General features: G+C 41.3%; 1 protein-coding gene and 1 non-coding gene across 3 annotated transcripts in view; both read left to right on the top strand.

Annotated features, from left to right (window-relative positions):
* LGR5 (leucine rich repeat containing G protein-coupled receptor 5) overlaps positions 1–18027 on the top strand; it is a 133055-nt gene that overhangs the window by 79812 nt on the left and 35216 nt on the right. For both annotated transcript variants that reach the window (XM_069584006.1, XM_069584007.1), the window contains one exon: positions 6606–6677. In XM_069584006.1, the coding sequence (XP_069440107.1) occupies positions 6606–6677 (72 nt within the window). The remainder of the gene's footprint in view (positions 1–6605; positions 6678–18027) is intronic.
* On the top strand, positions 6285–6391 carry LOC138438428 (U6 spliceosomal RNA). Its single transcript, XR_011256363.1, has one exon. It is a non-coding gene; the product is annotated as a U6 spliceosomal RNA (small nuclear RNA).

Consider the following 18027-nt stretch of genomic DNA (forward strand, 5'->3'; position numbering starts at 1 on the left):
TCTTCCCTTTGTTTTACTAACTTAAAGACAACAAGCAAATTCAGCTGTTAAATATTTGGAAAGGATTGGATTGGCCAAAAAATTCATTTGGATTTTCCCATACGATGTAATGAAGAAACCCAAACAAATGTTTTGGCCAACCCAACGTTTAGTGTTAGAGCAGTGGTTCTCCACCACGGTCATCACACCTGCCACAGAATGTTTTGGAAATCTGGGGAGGCATCTTCAGTTTTCCAGATGACTCGTTTGTAGTCAGTTGTCCTGCGATGTGCCGCTCAGCCCAGCATAAAGAATCCCTCTGCATTCCTTTTGACTTCTGACTGTCCCTCCACACCAGACATCAATCGGTAACACTCCCACAGGCTTCCTGGTGGCTCAGTGGTAAAGAATCTGCCTGCCGGCGGAGGAGACACGGGTTCAATCCCTGGTCTGGGAGGATCCCCCAAGCACAGAACAGCTAAGCCTGTGTGCCAGAACTACTGAGTCTGTGCCCTACTGAGCCCACATGCTGTGACTGAAGAGCAGCCCCGACTCCACAACTGGAGAAAGGCCCTCGAGGCAGAAATAAATCACATAAATAACAGTGACAGAAAAAGCTGTCATATGTAACAATACTGAGAGGTTTTAGCAAAAGTTCTGCATACGTGTAATAATCTGTACTTGAAAAATGAAATGAAATAAATATAGTCTCTCAAAAATCATTGAATAATTAACACAGTTTGTACATCCTGTGATTTCTACCCACATATGTGTTTGAAAATGATATTAGTGCAATAGAATTACCTCAGAAATCACAAAATAAATTAAAGATATATAACTGTGAAATTGTAAAACATCTTCTTAAAAATATCAGTAAATTTGCAGAGAAATGTGAAACATAGGGTTCTCACTGAATTTCATTAACAAAGATTTGCTTTATAAACATTTCACATTATGGCCTTTTAAAATGTTGGGAGCACAAGCACACAAAATATATGCTTGATGACTGTATAATGGTTAATTTTGGGGTGGCCTGTTGCATATTTAATCTTACACTTCCACTATCCGGGAGGGTCTACCACCCAGCTTCTATGAAGGCAGTATTATAACTGTTTCTTTTTTCTAATTTAGCCTCAATTCCGTGTTGTCTGTGGTGGGATTTGCCCTCGAGGGCCTCTTGAAGTACTAAAAAACAGATGCTCACCTCAGCATGTGTTGGAACTTTGAGATACGCTGGGTGTTCTCTGTGGTATTTCAGTCCTATCTTGTAAAAGAGAGAGGATTATTTTGATATCACTGTTGTCAATAAGAAGCATTCATGAGAATCTCCATGCTCATCTGTGAGAATGTAATATGTCTTGGCATGTTATCTTTATTTTATTTTTCTTTATTGTATTTATTTTTATTTTATCTTTATTTATCTTTATTTATATTTATCTTCTTTATTTATCTTTATTTTTATTTTATTTTATTTATTTTTCTTTATTTTTCTTTATTTTATCTTTATTTTAATAAAAGTTATTTCCTTCTTTCCCATAAAATATAAAGTAAGCATATTCTGTTACGTCTTAACTATAGATTTTAGTCTAGTATCCATTTAGACCTCTACTCTCATTTCCCTGTTCTTGGATGGAATAACTTCTGGTCATGTATTTTTCTCATTTCCAACCATCTTCATTAAAAACCGAGGCAAGTATCTGACTCTTTCGTAGAAAGACCTTCTAAGATAGTCACATCTGAGCATCACATATACAATGATACATATATCCCCTTATTATAAATTACTTCTATTTCTCCTTTATAATGCAGTTAAAGCAGTATATTATGTTGATTCTTTTCCTTTAAAAAGATGTGTGTAGATAGCTCTATTTTTATGAACTTTATCTTAACATAACAGATGAAGCATTACAAAATATTTGGTTTTAAAGGGAAAATTGGGTCCAATAAGGTTGCAAACCACAGTGCTAGAGGTAAAATGCTGAGCAAAGCAGTTATAAAGTCCAAAAGTCATTGGAAGAAAGAAATAATTGATTATACTGAGGCATGGTGAGAAAGGTAATATACAAGTAATATTCATCTCGGGCCCTGACCAATATAAGGAAGGTAAAAAGAAGGGCAGCTGGTAAAAGGAGGAGAAAGATAGTAGTAATTCAGTCCTGCTGCTGCTGCTGCTGCTAAGTCACCTCAGTGGTGTCCGACTCTGTGCGACCCCATAGATGGCAGCCCACCAGGCTCCCCCGTCCCTAGGATTCTCCAGGCAAGAACACTGGAGTGGGTTGCCATTTCCTTCTCCTAGAAGATGGGGAATGAAGACCCCAACAACCCTTCTTGGTGAGAGCTGTTTTATATCAGAAATCTTGTTATTGTGAGCTCTGGAAGATCATTAAAATTTAAGATGACTATTCCTATAAATATAGGTCTTCATAAAAATTAATTATTGGTTTGGTATTGCAAAATACCCAGTCACGTGGAATTCTGAACCAGGCTCCCCTCAACAAAGGCTCATTCTCTTGTATAAGCCATTCAGTCAAGCAATGGCTTGTCCTCTTTTGCCACCAGCACCAGAACCAAAGCCACATGGACGGAATGGATAAAACTAGCCAGCAGAGTGTCACGACTACCCAGAGTTCTTTCATTCCAAAAAAAGAGCCTGGAAACTACTTGATATCTAAACACGGGGCAAGTAGGCAGAGAGAATACCTAAGGATCAAGCCAGTATTACAGAGTACCCTTTCAACATATAATTTCATCTCTCTTACATCTCTGTACCTGTACCTGATCTTATTTAGTGCTGTTGGCCAAAAAAAAGATAATTTATTGTTCAAGTAGTTTGGGGACGCTATAATGTAATTGTGAATATTTTAAAACTCCTAGGGGAAAGAAATTAAGAAAATATGAGGTCATCCTTTGTCTCTAGAGAAAGTGTTTCATTTTCTTTTCTTACCCATATGTGAATGATAAAAATGAAGTTGTAAGTACCTAAGCCCTCACTCAGTTCATGGTAAATTCTGCTTATACTGACTGTGCTGAATAAAGGATTATTTATAAAAGAAATCAGCAGCTGTGTTGTGAATGCACTCTGTTTTAATTGTACTCCATAGTGCTATAAACCCTTTGTTTTGTCTCCCACTGGAATATCTTAAACAAAAACAGAATTTTCTAATTAGCTCACTGGAGACTTGTAAGTCTATAATGAAGATAATTTATTTTTGTTTTGTCATTTGAAAGTAATTAAACAAAAGTTATTTATTTAGGGAGAGATCAAAACTTAAGTGATTTTTTAAAATTGTATTTTTGGTGTTTTACTGATAGATATGGTAGAAAATTAAATTGCAGGGAGGTAGCTCAGGGTAGCTTTAAAAGTCATCATTAGTAAAGTTTGTTTAAGTTCCATTTTCTGAAGTCAAATATATCGAACTACCAAGAAAGTTTGCAACTATTCAGTGAAGAAAAGCTATTTAAATATCTCTTACCCTCTACTCCAATTTTCCAATATTTTAGAAAGACTACAGTATAAAAGTTTCAGTATTTGGTTAGCAAAGCATAGGAGGACAATTCAATACATACTTTGAGCCAGTAACATTTTACCTACAAAGCTTAGACATCATTTAATTCCATTATCTCTATCTTATCATTTAAATTTATCACACAATTAATGAGGCATTTAGAAAACATTTTCGTCAAGTTAAAATTATATCATATATTAAAACTGCTTGGAAAGGTATAAAATAACATAGAAATGTAAACTTTTAATATTTAGGTAAATTATGCAAAGTACAGCATTTGAGCCACAATTTTCCCAATTCTCTAATCAGTAATTAAAGTGTGAGGTCTCTCTAAATCTTGACCTTGTTCTTAAAGAACCAATATATTTTGAGACTTTTGATTTATGAAATGTTAATTGAAGCAAGATTTAAATAATGAAATTACTTGTTTAAAACTACTAGATTACAAGTGACAGAATTATATTTCTTAGAAAACTGAATCTCAGTCCCAGTAAGAAAAGCATAAATTTTATGATCTCCAAGTGGCTCAGATGGTAAAGAATCCGCCTGCAATGCAGGAGACCTGGATTCGATCCCTGGGTTGGGAAGATCCCCTGGAGGAGGGCATGGCAACCCACTACAGTATTCTTGCCTGGAGAATCCCATGGACAGAGGAGCCTGGCGGGCTACAATCCATGGGGTCTCAAAGAGTCGGACACGACTGAGTGACTAAGCAGAGCAAATATTGTTCACCTCTTATTCGGTATGAGCTTACATTTGCATATATGAAAAAGTGAGTGTTCGTTGCTCCGCTGTGTCTGACTCTGCAATCTCATGGACTGTAGCCCACCAAGTTCCTCTGTCCATGGAATTTTCCAGGCAAGGTTACTGGAGTGGGTTGCCATTCCCTTCTCCAGGGGGTCTTCCTGACCCAGGGAGTGAACCCGGGTCTCCTGGACTACAGGCAGATTCTTTACCATGCAAGCTACCAGGAAAGCCCTAGCATATATGAAAGTATAATAAATGCCCTCATATTTTAACCTTCAAACACCTTATCAATCAGATGATTATCATTCTATTCCCATTGTACAGATTAAAAAAAAAAAACCACCAAGAATCAAGAAAGTTAAATGGTTTGTTTTCCAAGACTCAGAACTAGACCTCATCTCCAAGCTCAAGACAGCCTCAAGTTCAGGTGAACATATTCTTAGAAATATTTAGCAGAGTAGAGGGTGGTTCTTTGTGTGTGGTGCCTTTGCCTCGCAGCACCAACATCATCTGGGAGTTTGTTGGAAATGAAAATTCCCTGGCCCGTACCCAAACCTACTGAACTAGGAACTTTGAGGGTGGGGGCCCAGCAAACTGTTCCAACAAGTCTTCAATGAATTCTGATGACCCCTAAATTTGAGAACCACAGGCATAGAAGTTTTTTTATTGGTCAATTTTCTCATTAATTAAAACGTTACATCCAGTACAGCCTCACTGTATCATTAGTTTGGAGAAGAGGTTTAACAATTCAAAAGGGCCAACTTTATTGAATGTTTACCAGGCAGCAGGTATTGTTCTATGTACTTTCACTTATTAGATCATCACAATAAGCCCTGGGGGTGGGTATTATTACTGATCACTGAGATGTGGAGAGATTGAATGATTTCCCTGAGGCCATGGGGCTACTGGCAGGAAGAGGTAGTCAGATCCAAGAACCCAGCCTCTTAATCATACTGTATAAGGCGTACAACCCGAGAATGTATACATTTACTCCTCAAGAGAATGCTGCAAGAGCCAGTGGAAAGTATATCAGGCTTTGGAGTCAGAGTGCCTGCAAAATTAGTGTCATAAAGGTTTATGAATAAGTTAGCAGGGTATGACATCTCATGAAAATTCTTTCCATGCTGTTTCCCACTAGCAGTGATACATTTCACTTCCTTGTTGCCAGGTGTTTCCATTCTGTAGTCCCCATGTTCTGAAAAGAACTATTGCAATAGTTCAGAAGTACAATAGTTCATGAAACATTTAATTTATATCAAAATCTGACATGTAAGAAGGAGGAATAGCTTCAATAGTCTCCTACTGTTATCCTTCCCTGGTAGCTCAGCTGGTAAAGAATCCGCCTTCAGTGCAGGAGAACCAGTTTAATTCCTGGGTTGGGACGTTCCCCTGAAGAAGGGATAGGCTACTCACTCCAGTATTCTTAGCCTTCCCTGGTGACTCAGATGGTAAAGAATCTGCCAGCAGTGAGGGAGACCTAAGTTCAGTCCCTGGGTTGGGAAGATCCCCTGGAGAAGGGCGTGGCAACCCACTCTAGTACTCCTGCCTGGAGAATCCCCATGGTCAGAGGAGCCTGGCAGGCTACAGACCAGGGGGTCACAGTCAGACATGACTAAGCAACAAAGCACACTATTATCCTTACTTCTATCTTGTCTAATCTATTTGTCACCATGGTGATCCATTAGAAACATGAATAAGATCACATCATTTCCACTCACGTAAACCATCCAAGGAGAGTTTCTCACTGTGACTCCTTCCCGAGACAGCCTTAGCTTGGCCCCAGTCTCTCGTGCTCACTTATCCCTCCTGGTCACACTGGTCCTTGCTCCTCCTTTAACAAGTCAAGCAAGCTCCAGCCTCAGGGTCTTTGCACTTGCTCTTCTCGCTTCCTCAGTAACTTCCCAGATGTTCAATTGTTTTGCTCCCTGACAGCATTCTGGTATCTCCTGAAAAATCACCTCCTCAGAGAGATCTTCTCTTGCCACCTTTCAAATTAAACCCTCACCCCCTTGTCACCATCTTTGCCAAATCCATGGTGCTCTCTTTATACACGTATATACGCTTATAGCACGTATACTAAGATTGGCCCAATACAGAGAAGATTAGCATGGCCTGTGCACAAGGATGATACCCAAATCTATGTTTTGTTCTCTGTGTGTGGCACCTGTCACTTGCCTCAAGTAATATACTCGTTTGTTAATTTTTGATTACCTGTCTCTCCACATAGGACTTTAAGCTCCCACAGGCCAAGGTTTTGTCTGATGCTCTGCTGTTTCCCTGACACCTAGAACAGTACCTGACATTGTTATGCCAGATTTTGTTAATTATTACTAGCTGTCATTAATGATTTTCTCCATTTGTTTTGATGTGCAGTATGCTACAGAACAATCACCTAAGACAGGTGCCCACAGAGGCGCTACAGAACCTGCGAAGCCTTCAGTCCCTGTAAGTATAGCTGAAATTCCAGCATGTTCTCTGGGTCAGTTTGGGAAGGAGCACTGAAATGTCCAACTGACCATTTTAGTAAATTCCTTGGCTGGGGGCTGTGCTTAAATAAGCTGCAAGTGAGGCTTTCCATTAGAGCAACAACGAAATTGTTCTTTGCACCCTCATTAAACAATATATATGGAAAACACCCGTGTTGGAGTTTGGGGTTTCAGGGCAGAGGCTTAATCAGAAGACCTGAAATGAAAAGCCTGTTCTATATGTTGATATCAGGGCTTCCCAGGTGGCTCAGTGGTAAAGAATCCTCTTGCCAATGCAGGAGACACAGAGACGCAGGTTTGATCCCTGGGTCAGGAAGATCTCCTGCAGGAAGAAATGCCAACCCACTCCAGTATTCTTGCCTGGAAAACCCCATGGACAGAGGAGCCTGGTGGGCTCAGTCCGTTGGATGGCAAAGAGTCAGACACGACTGAGTGACTGAACACACTCACATATGTTGGTATCCCCCCCTCTATACAATATTTTAGTTTCTGAATTCAAATCAGGAATGATACGTTCTCCTTTTATTTAGAAAAATGAGAGTCAAAATCTAGACTGCTTGGCATCATCCGTTTATTCTGTGTTTAGATTATCAGAGCTGCCCTGTAATGCAATTTTGCTGAGTCAAATAAAGGCTTAATTTTTTTTAAGTTTATTTTTAATTGATTGATTGCTTTACACCATTGGTTTTATTTCTGTCACACAGCTAACCACAGCTGTACTTTTGTCCCCTCACTCTTGAATCTCCATCCTTAATTTTTTCAGTTCTATATGTGCATCAGGGGGCCTCGATTCAGGAAGCTAAGATCTAATGGTATGTCTTAAGATCGTACCAGGCAGGTCTCCAAACCAGAGCAAACTCACCACCCCACACAGGGAGACAGACTAACTCAGAGAGTCCCACGGAAAACCACACACACCCAGATTCACACACCACACACAGGCACAGTAACCCACACCGCAGTGGTGCTGGTGGTCCTTAGTGTGAATCCACAAGTTTCCCATCAGGAGTTTCCACCCTCCTCTCATTTAAAGCCTCTGAATGGACAAAAATTGGTTATTCCTCACAGATAGGACTTTCTTACCAGCTAGATGTTTTGGAGCTTGAGTTATAAGCAATTGTTTACAGTGACTGTTTGACAACACTGTACCATGAGTACCTGATCAGTCAATGTCCGCCTCATCAGAATGTATATGTTTACAACATATTGCATGATTTCCGGTATCCACATGTATAATATATGCTTTCATCTTACTTACACTGAAGGTCCTCATCTGTCAAACAGAATACTGATTTCTGGTCTAGAAGGATGAGGGAAATAAATGTATAAAAAAAAGACGAATATTGCAGACTTGAGTTGAACATCATGGTAAAGAATCCATTGGTTAATAATTAGACATAGTTTGCTTAATGCCTTTTACCAAGGTGACTCAAGAGAAGGAGGAACTTAAGATGACACTCTGTTCCTTTGATCTCTTTTTTTAATGAAAGTAAATCTGTGCTGGAGACCATTTTAAGCTTTTGATTCCAGTCTAACAAAGTGACTTCCTAGGTTTTCACCAGCCTAGAGATAAACAAGCCCACAAGAGCCCCTTTGTGGCGTTTTCAGGAGCTCCGTGGTGACATCACTGTATCCCCCCCTCTTTTGTTGCACAAGCCTCTTCCTGAAGGAAAGAAGCGGCCAGAGCAGCAGAGCGCTGGAGCTGGGTGTCTGTGTCAGGGCACAGGGTCTAGTGGTGAACTGAAAAGCGAGATCATGGCAGAGGCCAACAGGAACTTTAAACAGCTGTGAGGCAGGCAGAAGATGGGAGGATAAGGGTTTGTAACCAAAAGCCACCATCAGCTGAAAGAAGACCACAAACAGAATACACACCGAAGTGAACTCTTTGAGAAAGTGAGAACCATGAATCTTTTGTTCACTCGAACTGCGCGGTGCCTCTCTGATCAAGGTGTTCAGATTTAGTTTCTTATCATCTAGCCATTTACTGTTCACCAGGTGTCTCTTGCACTTGGTGTCCAGTTCACAAAAACAATGGCGTCTGAAACCTTGTAAGTATGTGTTCCCTGCGAAAAAGCTGAGGGTTAACTTTCTAGTGGGATGCTGGCACATCCAAACTGAGGCATGGAGATGGATGGTTGGTCCCCAGTGCACGCTGGATTGTACCGCCGGTTATGTGCTGTTTGTCCCGGGTCCCCTTGCCCAGCACACAACAGACCATGGAGGTGTTGGATGTTGGCAGTGTGTGCTGTTATGACACTTGTCTCGCAGTTTTTGTAATACTTTGATACAAGCATTAAGATTGGACAGAAGAGCATTATAAACTTTAACCACCAGCCGCACAGACACAATACTGAACCAACCAAAGGCGTCCCTTACCCACTTTGGAGATTTGGGCTACTATGAGCTGTTTTAAAGTGTTACTATTATCCCAGAGGCAAGATGGTCTTTTGTTGTTGTTGTTTTAAAAATTTATTTAGTTTTTAATTGAAGGATAATTGCTTTACAGAATTTTGTTGGTGTTTTAATAATATTTCTCCTGCTTCTTTCAAGCAGGAGAAAATAGAAACGGTTCGCATCAAATGGTCGTTACAAACATGCATTCCTTGTCCACTGGCCATTCGTCTGCCATGCATACGTCAGCCTCCATGCTACATTAGCTCATCCATGACACCTGGCAGGCTTCCATTCAGCTGCCTGTCTAGCTTTTCTTGGACTACCGTCAACCCTTAGACCTCCACTTACAGTTTTTAAAACTATTTATTTATTTGGCCCCGATCTTCATTGTGGCAGCTGAACTCTTTGTTGCAGCATGTGGGATCTAGTTCCCTGACCAGAGACTGAATCCAGCGCCTCTGCACTGGAGCATGGAGTCTTAGCCACAGGACCACCAGGGAAGTCCTCCTCACCCTTTTTCTAATAGTTCCTTTTTTCTCTCTCTTGAATTCACTCTATTTTTCTCCACTTTTTTATTTTCCTTGTTATTCATTCACTCTCGAAGAAGCACTCTGCACTTCCCAGGGGCTGGGAATGCATCACCCCTGTGCATTCCTGGCTGTGAAACTTCTGAAGTGAATTGTTGATTTTAGCTGCAGTGAAGAATTATCTGGAAAGTCTGAGAGCCTAGGGCTCACCCCAGACCAATTAAAATCAGAACCTCTGTAGGAGACCCAAACATTAGTGATTTCTAACCGGTTTAATGATATAGTCAAGTGGTTCTTAAGTGAGTATTGGGGAAAATGAGTGTCCTGAGATGATTTGCAAATATCCTCCTGAACTCTTTTCAAATTTGAAAGAATAACAAAGCCCATATTTTGCATTCCAGTAAAGAACCCACCTGCCAATTCAGGTAGACATAAGAGACATGGGTTTGGTCCCTGGATCAGGAAGATCCCGTGGAGAAGGGTATGGCAACCCACTCCAGTATTCTTGCCTGGAGAATCCCATGGACAGAGGAGTCTGGAGAGCTGCAGTCCATAGGTTTGCACAGAATCGGATGTGAATAAAGCGACTTAGCACTCGCACACACGCAGTTACACACATAGCACACAGGAACTAATATAGGGCTTTCCAGGTGGCGCTAGTGGTAAAGAACCCACTGGCCAGTGCAGGAGACATAAGAGACTTCAATCTTCAGGTCACAAAGATTCCCCTGGAGGAGGGGAACCCACCTGGAGTGGAGGCAACCCACTCCAGTACTCTTGCCTGGAGAATCCCATGGACAGAGGAGCCTGGAGGGCTACAGTCCATGGGGTCACAAGGAGTCAGACACCACTGAAGCGACTTAGCATGCACGCCCGCATGAACTAATGTGAAATGAAAGTCAAGAGCCTTTCATTCACAAAGTTGGCTTGTTTGTGCTTATTTGAGATAGCTCAATCTCCCTATTTAGTCCTACTGACAGTCTGGGGTAGATGAAGTGAGGAGGCCACATGCGTATTACCCTGCTCTCAAATGTACCCATAGAACAGCAGCATCAGCACCTCCCACGTAGACTTGGCTTCACTGAATGAACTTAAGAAACTTGATATACGTGGAAACTGGTAACCTACTGCGAGGAAGAAACAAATTGTACTCATGTTTCAAGGGATGTGATTTTCACTGGTTCCATGTAAACAGCAAATAGTCTGCCTTGTTCACAATGAGAACACATAGGCACATTTGTGTTCTTTGAGCTCTCCTGATGCTTACAGACTGTTCAGCTAAAGAGTAAGAGGGCAAGTCCGTGTACCTGAGCCCAGCAGCCCGGAGCCTGCCTCTGTATAATACGTGCCTTGTACACTAGCTTTCTGACATGGCAGTGACTGCCCAGACACCAGTTGGACTTTTTTGTAATGTAATCAAATATAACTTAATTTCCTTTCTGTTTTTTGGAAAGGAATAGGAAATGTAATCAGAATTCACAGTGAACTGGATTTCACCAAGAAACCTTTGGCATTATAGTTACTGGAGGACTAGGATCAGATTACAGTGATTTGATGGAATCTCAAAACTTAACCCTCCCATGTCCTCACATATATTGTTAAGAAAGAGATCACTGAAAAAACAGAAGATCATTGCTTCATTGGCTGACAGCCATTAATGATATTCAAGCATCTCCCTGTCATTAGTGGAAGTTCAGGGTGATCAAGGACAATGACATATTCATGTCTGTCCGGCTAATATTAAATAGTGTTAAGTACTATACTATTTAATATATGTTGATTTCCATGCCAACTCTGCAATAGCGAAACTAATTGTGGAAAATGCACAATTGTAAAAATCATGAGCTGGTAAATAGAAAATGAAAGGAGAATTAAACATGTCTTTAATATTGTCTCTACTCTCCAATTAGCTGATAATCATCTTTAGAGTACACACATTATTTTAAGACCTGAGAAGAGTATCTAACTCTTGCTGGAATATGAGCTGCCTGAGCATCTCACTGTGACAGTGCCTTAAGGGCTGTAGACACCCTCCTCCTTGAACCCTGTGAAACATCAGTAACTTCCCCTTGACTCTTCAGAGTAGGGTTTTGCTACTAAGAATCCAAAAAGAGTCAGCAGCAAGAGGAGGAGGTGAGGAAGAAGAGGCAGGGCTCACAGTGCTGAGCAGAAAGGAAGGCAAGCCTAGAAGCAGCAGCAGATCCCCCAGTCAACAGCCAGGAGCCTCTTGGGTTTCAGCCTGAGGATAAAGGAAGTAACAGAAGACAGCGGGGTGTAAACAGATGAAAAGGAAGTAAAGGGAGGTAACCAAGGGGATAAGATTAAAAGATCAAAAGGGTTAAAAAAAAAAAAAAAAAGCAATGGTTTTAGTGTTAGTGACATTATTCCTTCCACTAAAATAGTGTCCAGAAAGAAATTTTAAGCTTACATAATTAAAATCCCCCATGGTCTTGGTTTCATTTTTCACAAGGCCAGTACATTAGGTCTGTCTTGAGATGGAGGAGCACTGGGAAGTTCTGGAGACTAAGACTTTTGACTGTTGAGCTATCTGGAGTTCATTTCACACACCACATGCAAACCAGCACCCAGTGAATTGTTCTGAGGAGAAAGGGTTTTGCCTTGTCCCCCTCCTCCCATTTGAACACTGGGAGAGGGGACTGCCCTGGTGGTACAGTGATTAAGACCTCACGCTTTCAAGGCAAGGGTGCCGGTTCAAGCCCTGATTGGGGGAACTAGGATCCCACATGCCACGAAGTCAAGAAAAACAAACATTAGGAGAAAATTATTTTCAAAGGCAAAGCCCTTTTCCACAGAAAGAGGGAGCTCAAATTGGAGCCTCAGAATCAGATGAAAATCAAAAGCAAAATGTGAGCACTTTAAGCAAGACCCGAGGTGTGAAATACTATGTTAACTGCTATTACAGGTTATCTACCAGTTCTATAAGGCACAGATTTGACAATCATATCAGACAGGTAAATAACTAAAAGAGAACATAGATGTTATGCAATGAGAAGTAAAATCAGCTCTTTCATCTCGTGGTGTCACATAAAGTTTAGCTTTGAAAAGTAGGTTGGACTAGTGAGAAGCTGAAAGGATGCCGACTCTGGGAAGGCACACTGTAAATGGGGCAGAGTGTCCCCTTTTCTGGAATAATGGGGGCTGGATGAATTGTGAAAAGGCACATAAGAAGCAGTAAAGTTTAGGAACAAGACAAAGATAGAACCAGAAGTGCTCAAAAGCTGTTCATATTTATTCAAATTCTTACCTGCATCATCTCACTTCACCCTAAAATCAACCTCATGAGACAGGATCTGAGGTCACCCCTTCCTTAGTGATGAGGGAGGAGAAAGCTCAGAGGTGTTACTGAGCCTCCCGAAGGTCATTTGTCTTTTAACGGAGTCAGGCTACAGGGGAGTATCGGGTAAGACCTCTGGCCTTTCTACCTCGAAAGTCTTACTATTTCATCACTATTCTGTCCTGTCTTCCTAAGAGAATCCCCTGCAGAGAATGAGCACACGATAAAACGTGCCAGCAAGAGGGAAAGGAGCCTGATGGGAACACATAGTCGCTTAGGCATGTGGCTGTGGAGGTTCGGGAAAGAAATCCATAAATTGATGATGGGAAGAGAACAATATTGATTCATGCGTGGGCCAGTCAGAGCTTTTTCAGTATTTTCCTGAGCATTTGGTTGTCCGTTCCTTCATTACCTGGGAGGTGGAACTTGTCTCCACTTTCCTGATGAAGGAAACCATAGGTGAGAAAGGGAAACTTGACCTTACTGCAAAGGGAAAAGTTGATTAGACAAAGACAAGAGGGAAGAACTTTCCAGCAAAGGGAACAACATGTGCAAAAGTTTGTAGTGGGGGTGTGGGGAGAGGGGAACTGGTCCATTGAGAATCAGAGACAAGATTAGCATGGCTGAAGCTGAAACAGCAAGGCCGAAGTGCAACCAGAGCCTGGTGAGGCAGGTGGGGTCCAGACCCCTTGAAAGCACACTGGGACATGTCGTGGATTTTAGACTTTATTATAAAAGCAATGAGAATCCACTGGAAGATTTTGAGCCAGAAAGGGCATGATTGGACCTGTGTTAATGAAATAGTCTAAGAGAGAAAGGAGAAGTTTGTCAGGATGGGGGCAGTAAAGATGAAAAAAGGAAAGTGGATTTGAGAAAATTTTAGATAACATTACCAGTATTTGCTAATGAATTGACTATGAAGAATGAAGGAGAAAGAGATGTAGAAGATGTTTCCTAACTTTCTGATTTCTGTAATCACATGCTTAATGAAGCTTATCACTAAGATAAGAAATGCTAGTAGAGGACTATATTTGAGGAGATGAGTTTGGTCTCGAACATTTTCAAGACTAGATGTCTTATCTGAAGAGGAACAACTCGGAGACGTCACATAGGCAGTTTGAAATCCAGACCTGGATCTCAAAGAGAAGTGAAATTTAAGTTAGGTCCTTCTACCATGCATTTCCTGTTACCTAATACTTTATTGTAGTGATTTGATTGACTACTCTTTAGAAAATATGCTCCATAAAGACTGCAACATGTCTGCCCGCTTTATTGCCAGATCTCCAGCACCACACACAGTACCTGCAAAGGAAGTCCCCATGAAATATTTGCTGAGCTGAGCCAACACCTCAAATTCTAAGTGATGTTCTAAACAGCTGCTCAGGCTCAGCTGATTCCCCACTTTGACTGTGGCCTGCACTCACTGGTCTCCCTGGCTCCCAACTCATATCTCTGTACTCTGGTTTTCCTGCTGCCCTTCCTGAGCTGTACATCCCACTGTTTCCTTGAAGGGTTTAGAAGTTGATCTACAAGATTTAGCGTTTCCGTTGTTTTAACCCCACTGCAAGAACTCCCTACTTCAAGAGAAGGGTTCAGAGAAGAGTAATAAAATTCTCAGGTTGGGGAGATTTGGATAGGCGGGAGTAGAAGTTGTTTCTGAAGACAAGGCTCAGAAGCACTGTGGGGAGCTTCCCTGGTGGCTCAGTGGTGAAGAATCCACCTGCCAACGCAGGAGACGTGAGTTCAGTCCCTGGTCCAGGAGGATCCCACATACTGCAGAGCAACTAACCCGTGCTCCACAACTGCCGAGCCTGCGCTCTTGAGCCCAGAACCGCAACCACTGAGCTCACGTGCTGAAACGACCGCAGCCCACATGCCCTGGAGCCCATGCTCCACAACAGGAGAAGGCACCCCTCTCCTCAACCAAAGGGAAGCCCGCATAGCAATGAGAGCCAGCACAGCCAAAAATAAATAAGGGCGGAGCTGAGGAAGGGCTTGAATGGGACACAGAAATAAGAAAAAACTTGGGCCAGATAAGGTGGATACGCTCTGAATATCAGAACAAAAAATTGGGATTTGAAAGGAATGGCAATGTGGAAGAGCTGTGGGTTCCTAAAACAGGGAAGAGCCCCATTTTAGGGACTCACCTGGCAGCAGCCTTCAGGATTAATCAAAGAGATAAGAGATCAAAGGCAAAAGGACCAGCTAGAGGCTATTGCATAATGCAGGTGTGAAGAGATAAGACACTTTACTAGGCAGTGGAAGTGAACAATCTTGGAGATGAAGATAAATGGAGAAACCTTGGAGAATGATTGTCTGGAAAGCAATGGGAGCTGTGAAGATGACCCCCAGATTTCAGACTCTGCTGATAGCTGGGAGACTAATGATGCCCCTGACAAAAAAGAGGTCTTGGTTTTCTATGGAGAAAAGTGAAACAAAAGAAGTTAATACTCATGGTGCTTTCATTCTGGGTCATCTTCCTGTTAAAAAATTCACAGCAGTGGTAACCTCTGAGAAACTGAGCTGCTGCTGCAAGAGTACTGGAGTGGGGTGCCATCGCCTTCCCCGAAGAAACTGAGCAGCTTCATGTAAATTGACTTTAAAATATGTTTCTCATTGGAATCTTGTACTTCCCAATGATACCAGAGAGACAGAAGCTTGATTCTGTTAGACAATTCATCCGGTGTGAGATCACTTGTCTCATTCACTTTAGAGACAAGTCAGCTGACTCGTCTCTAAATTATTATACCTCCATAAACCTGTACACCTTCTCTCTCCCCAAGTTGCAGAGATGGAAAAAACCTTTTTACCTTTTCAGAGGTAAGTCTAAAGCAATAATTTTTCTTCCTGGTTTACATTAAGTTTATCAGTAAATAAGATGGAGAATAGAAAGATAGAAGCAGAAATCCCCATGTAAGCAATCATGGTGTTCATATGAATTCGTATGCTTAGTATCTTCCTAGGTTATAGATGGTAAATTTCACTAGAAAGTTGAATTCCACATTGTCATCACTTCATAAATGTTAAAAAACAATAACAAAAAGTGACTCATTTGATTATGAAGATTCATATAAATCAATACAATCTATAAGAGTTCATGTGGATAAAATTCTATCTTGATAGTATTATTATCAAAATGATCTGGCAAATTCGATTCCAATGACCGACTGGTTCCAATGCAATAAAATTTCTAAGCAGTAAAATTTCACCATAACAAAGACTTGAGGGATTTAGTCAAATTGTATCATATACAAGCTTAGAACTATACACTTTTCATTTAGTAGCAAAAGTAGAATAATCATTGAAACTGCTCCCATTTCTTAAAATGTTATAAATGAACTAAATGACTATGCTAGTTTGACTCCCAGGAATTGTTCAAAGTGGTCTCCTCACAAAATGTACAAGAGAGTTGATCATTTATTTAAAAGAAGAGAAATGCTCGTCCAACTATAAAACAGCTATGCCAAATGCTATGCTTCATAGGTCTGTTTATTGGAAGAGTCCCCATAAGCTGCATTAAAGCTGCAGCTGCAACATTCTTCACACCTTTGCCCTTTTTCCCCTCGAGTCATCCATGTTAATAATTGACAATATTACAGTCATCTCAGATGAGAATTAGCCAAGATCAATGGCTTTTGACTAACGCTTTCTTCCTTGTAGTTAATGGCTTATCAAAGATATTCTCAAAGATATAATTTGTGTTATACACCGGACAAGGTAGCATATACAAGATACATGTAAAGGTCTATTTTCTAGAGAAACAGTAGCTGGAGTGACCTCATCAACTCACTGATCTCTACCATAATGCCATCTATAAAGCAAAAATTCCTTTCAAGAGTGTGGAACAGATTAACATCATGTTCCTTTTAAAAGAGAAAAATTGCAAAAGTAAGCTTTTTTGCATGGAAGCTATAGAGAAGAACTTCAGAGAGCAGGTAAGAAAATAACTTTTTTTTTGCTTTTTCCTGACATTAAAAATTGATTTTTTTTTCTTGCCCATTACCTCACATGCATTGATATTGCAGACCTGTGTTCACAGTGAACATGCAGATCTGTTCTGTCTTTCATTTATTTAACACTGGCTAACACTCACCCCTGCACAGTTCCGTCTGCCCAGCTGCCCGGAACACTGAGCCACCGTAGCTTCCGTGCCTTCCTTTCTGGTCATATCTACCAAGTCACCCTGTTTGGCCAGGTTACTTATTCAGTTAATGTCCTTCATCCCAGGCCTTCCTCCACCTTTGTACACTTCTTTCTAGCACGCATCCTTGCTCACCCCAATGACTACAACCACCTTAGTCACTTCCTGTCCCCCAGCTCCTCCTGCACTCAGCTACCAGCGTGACCTTCCCACAACACACCCATTATTAGTGTGTCTAGTCTTCTGCAGGCAGCACGACACACCCACCCCAGAGGAATATTTTTACACAGATCTTAAAGAATGCTTGAGGGGGGTGGAGGTGTTGGCAAGACATTTCTCACAGGGAAGTAACCCAGAAACTTCCTGGGACTGAAGTTATCCCGACTCCAAATGCTTACCTTGGATATTCAAAGTTACTGAAGACCATCAGGCTGAAGTGGATGCCAGTGATGAGAAGACATGGTGAGAAACAGCCCCCTGGGCCCAGCAGTTAGTCCAATAAAACCCCTGTAGGCATTTGTGGAGCCCCCGCCCTCCAGTCCTTCCCCAGAGAAGAAGTTGTTTCAACATACACCCAAAGTCAGAACAGATCCATTTCTCATCGGCTGTGGTCCTCTAAGTGGCATTGCAAAAGCTCATACTTAATAAAAATTGTGTTCTGGCATCAGATGATATCTTCTTTCTCCTCAGCCACTTTAGCCTTTGAGGCCTTTTTGGACCTTTGCTGGAGTAACACAAAAGATCTGTGTATCTCCTTTTCTCTGTGAGGGAAGCCTTCCTATAACACCAATCAAAACATGCACTTTAAGGATGTACAGTGAGTGGAAAATCAGTCATCCTGCCAGTTCACATGACCAAAAAAAAGGCAATCTACTATAGAGATATTTGACATTACAAATGATTAAGGCCTTCAGAAAAAAAAAAATAAAAGAAACTTCGGGAAAGCGGGGAA

Source organism: Ovis canadensis, chromosome 3 (genome assembly GCF_042477335.2).
Source record: "Ovis canadensis isolate MfBH-ARS-UI-01 breed Bighorn chromosome 3, ARS-UI_OviCan_v2, whole genome shotgun sequence".
NCBI lineage: Eukaryota > Metazoa > Chordata > Mammalia > Artiodactyla > Bovidae > Ovis > Ovis canadensis.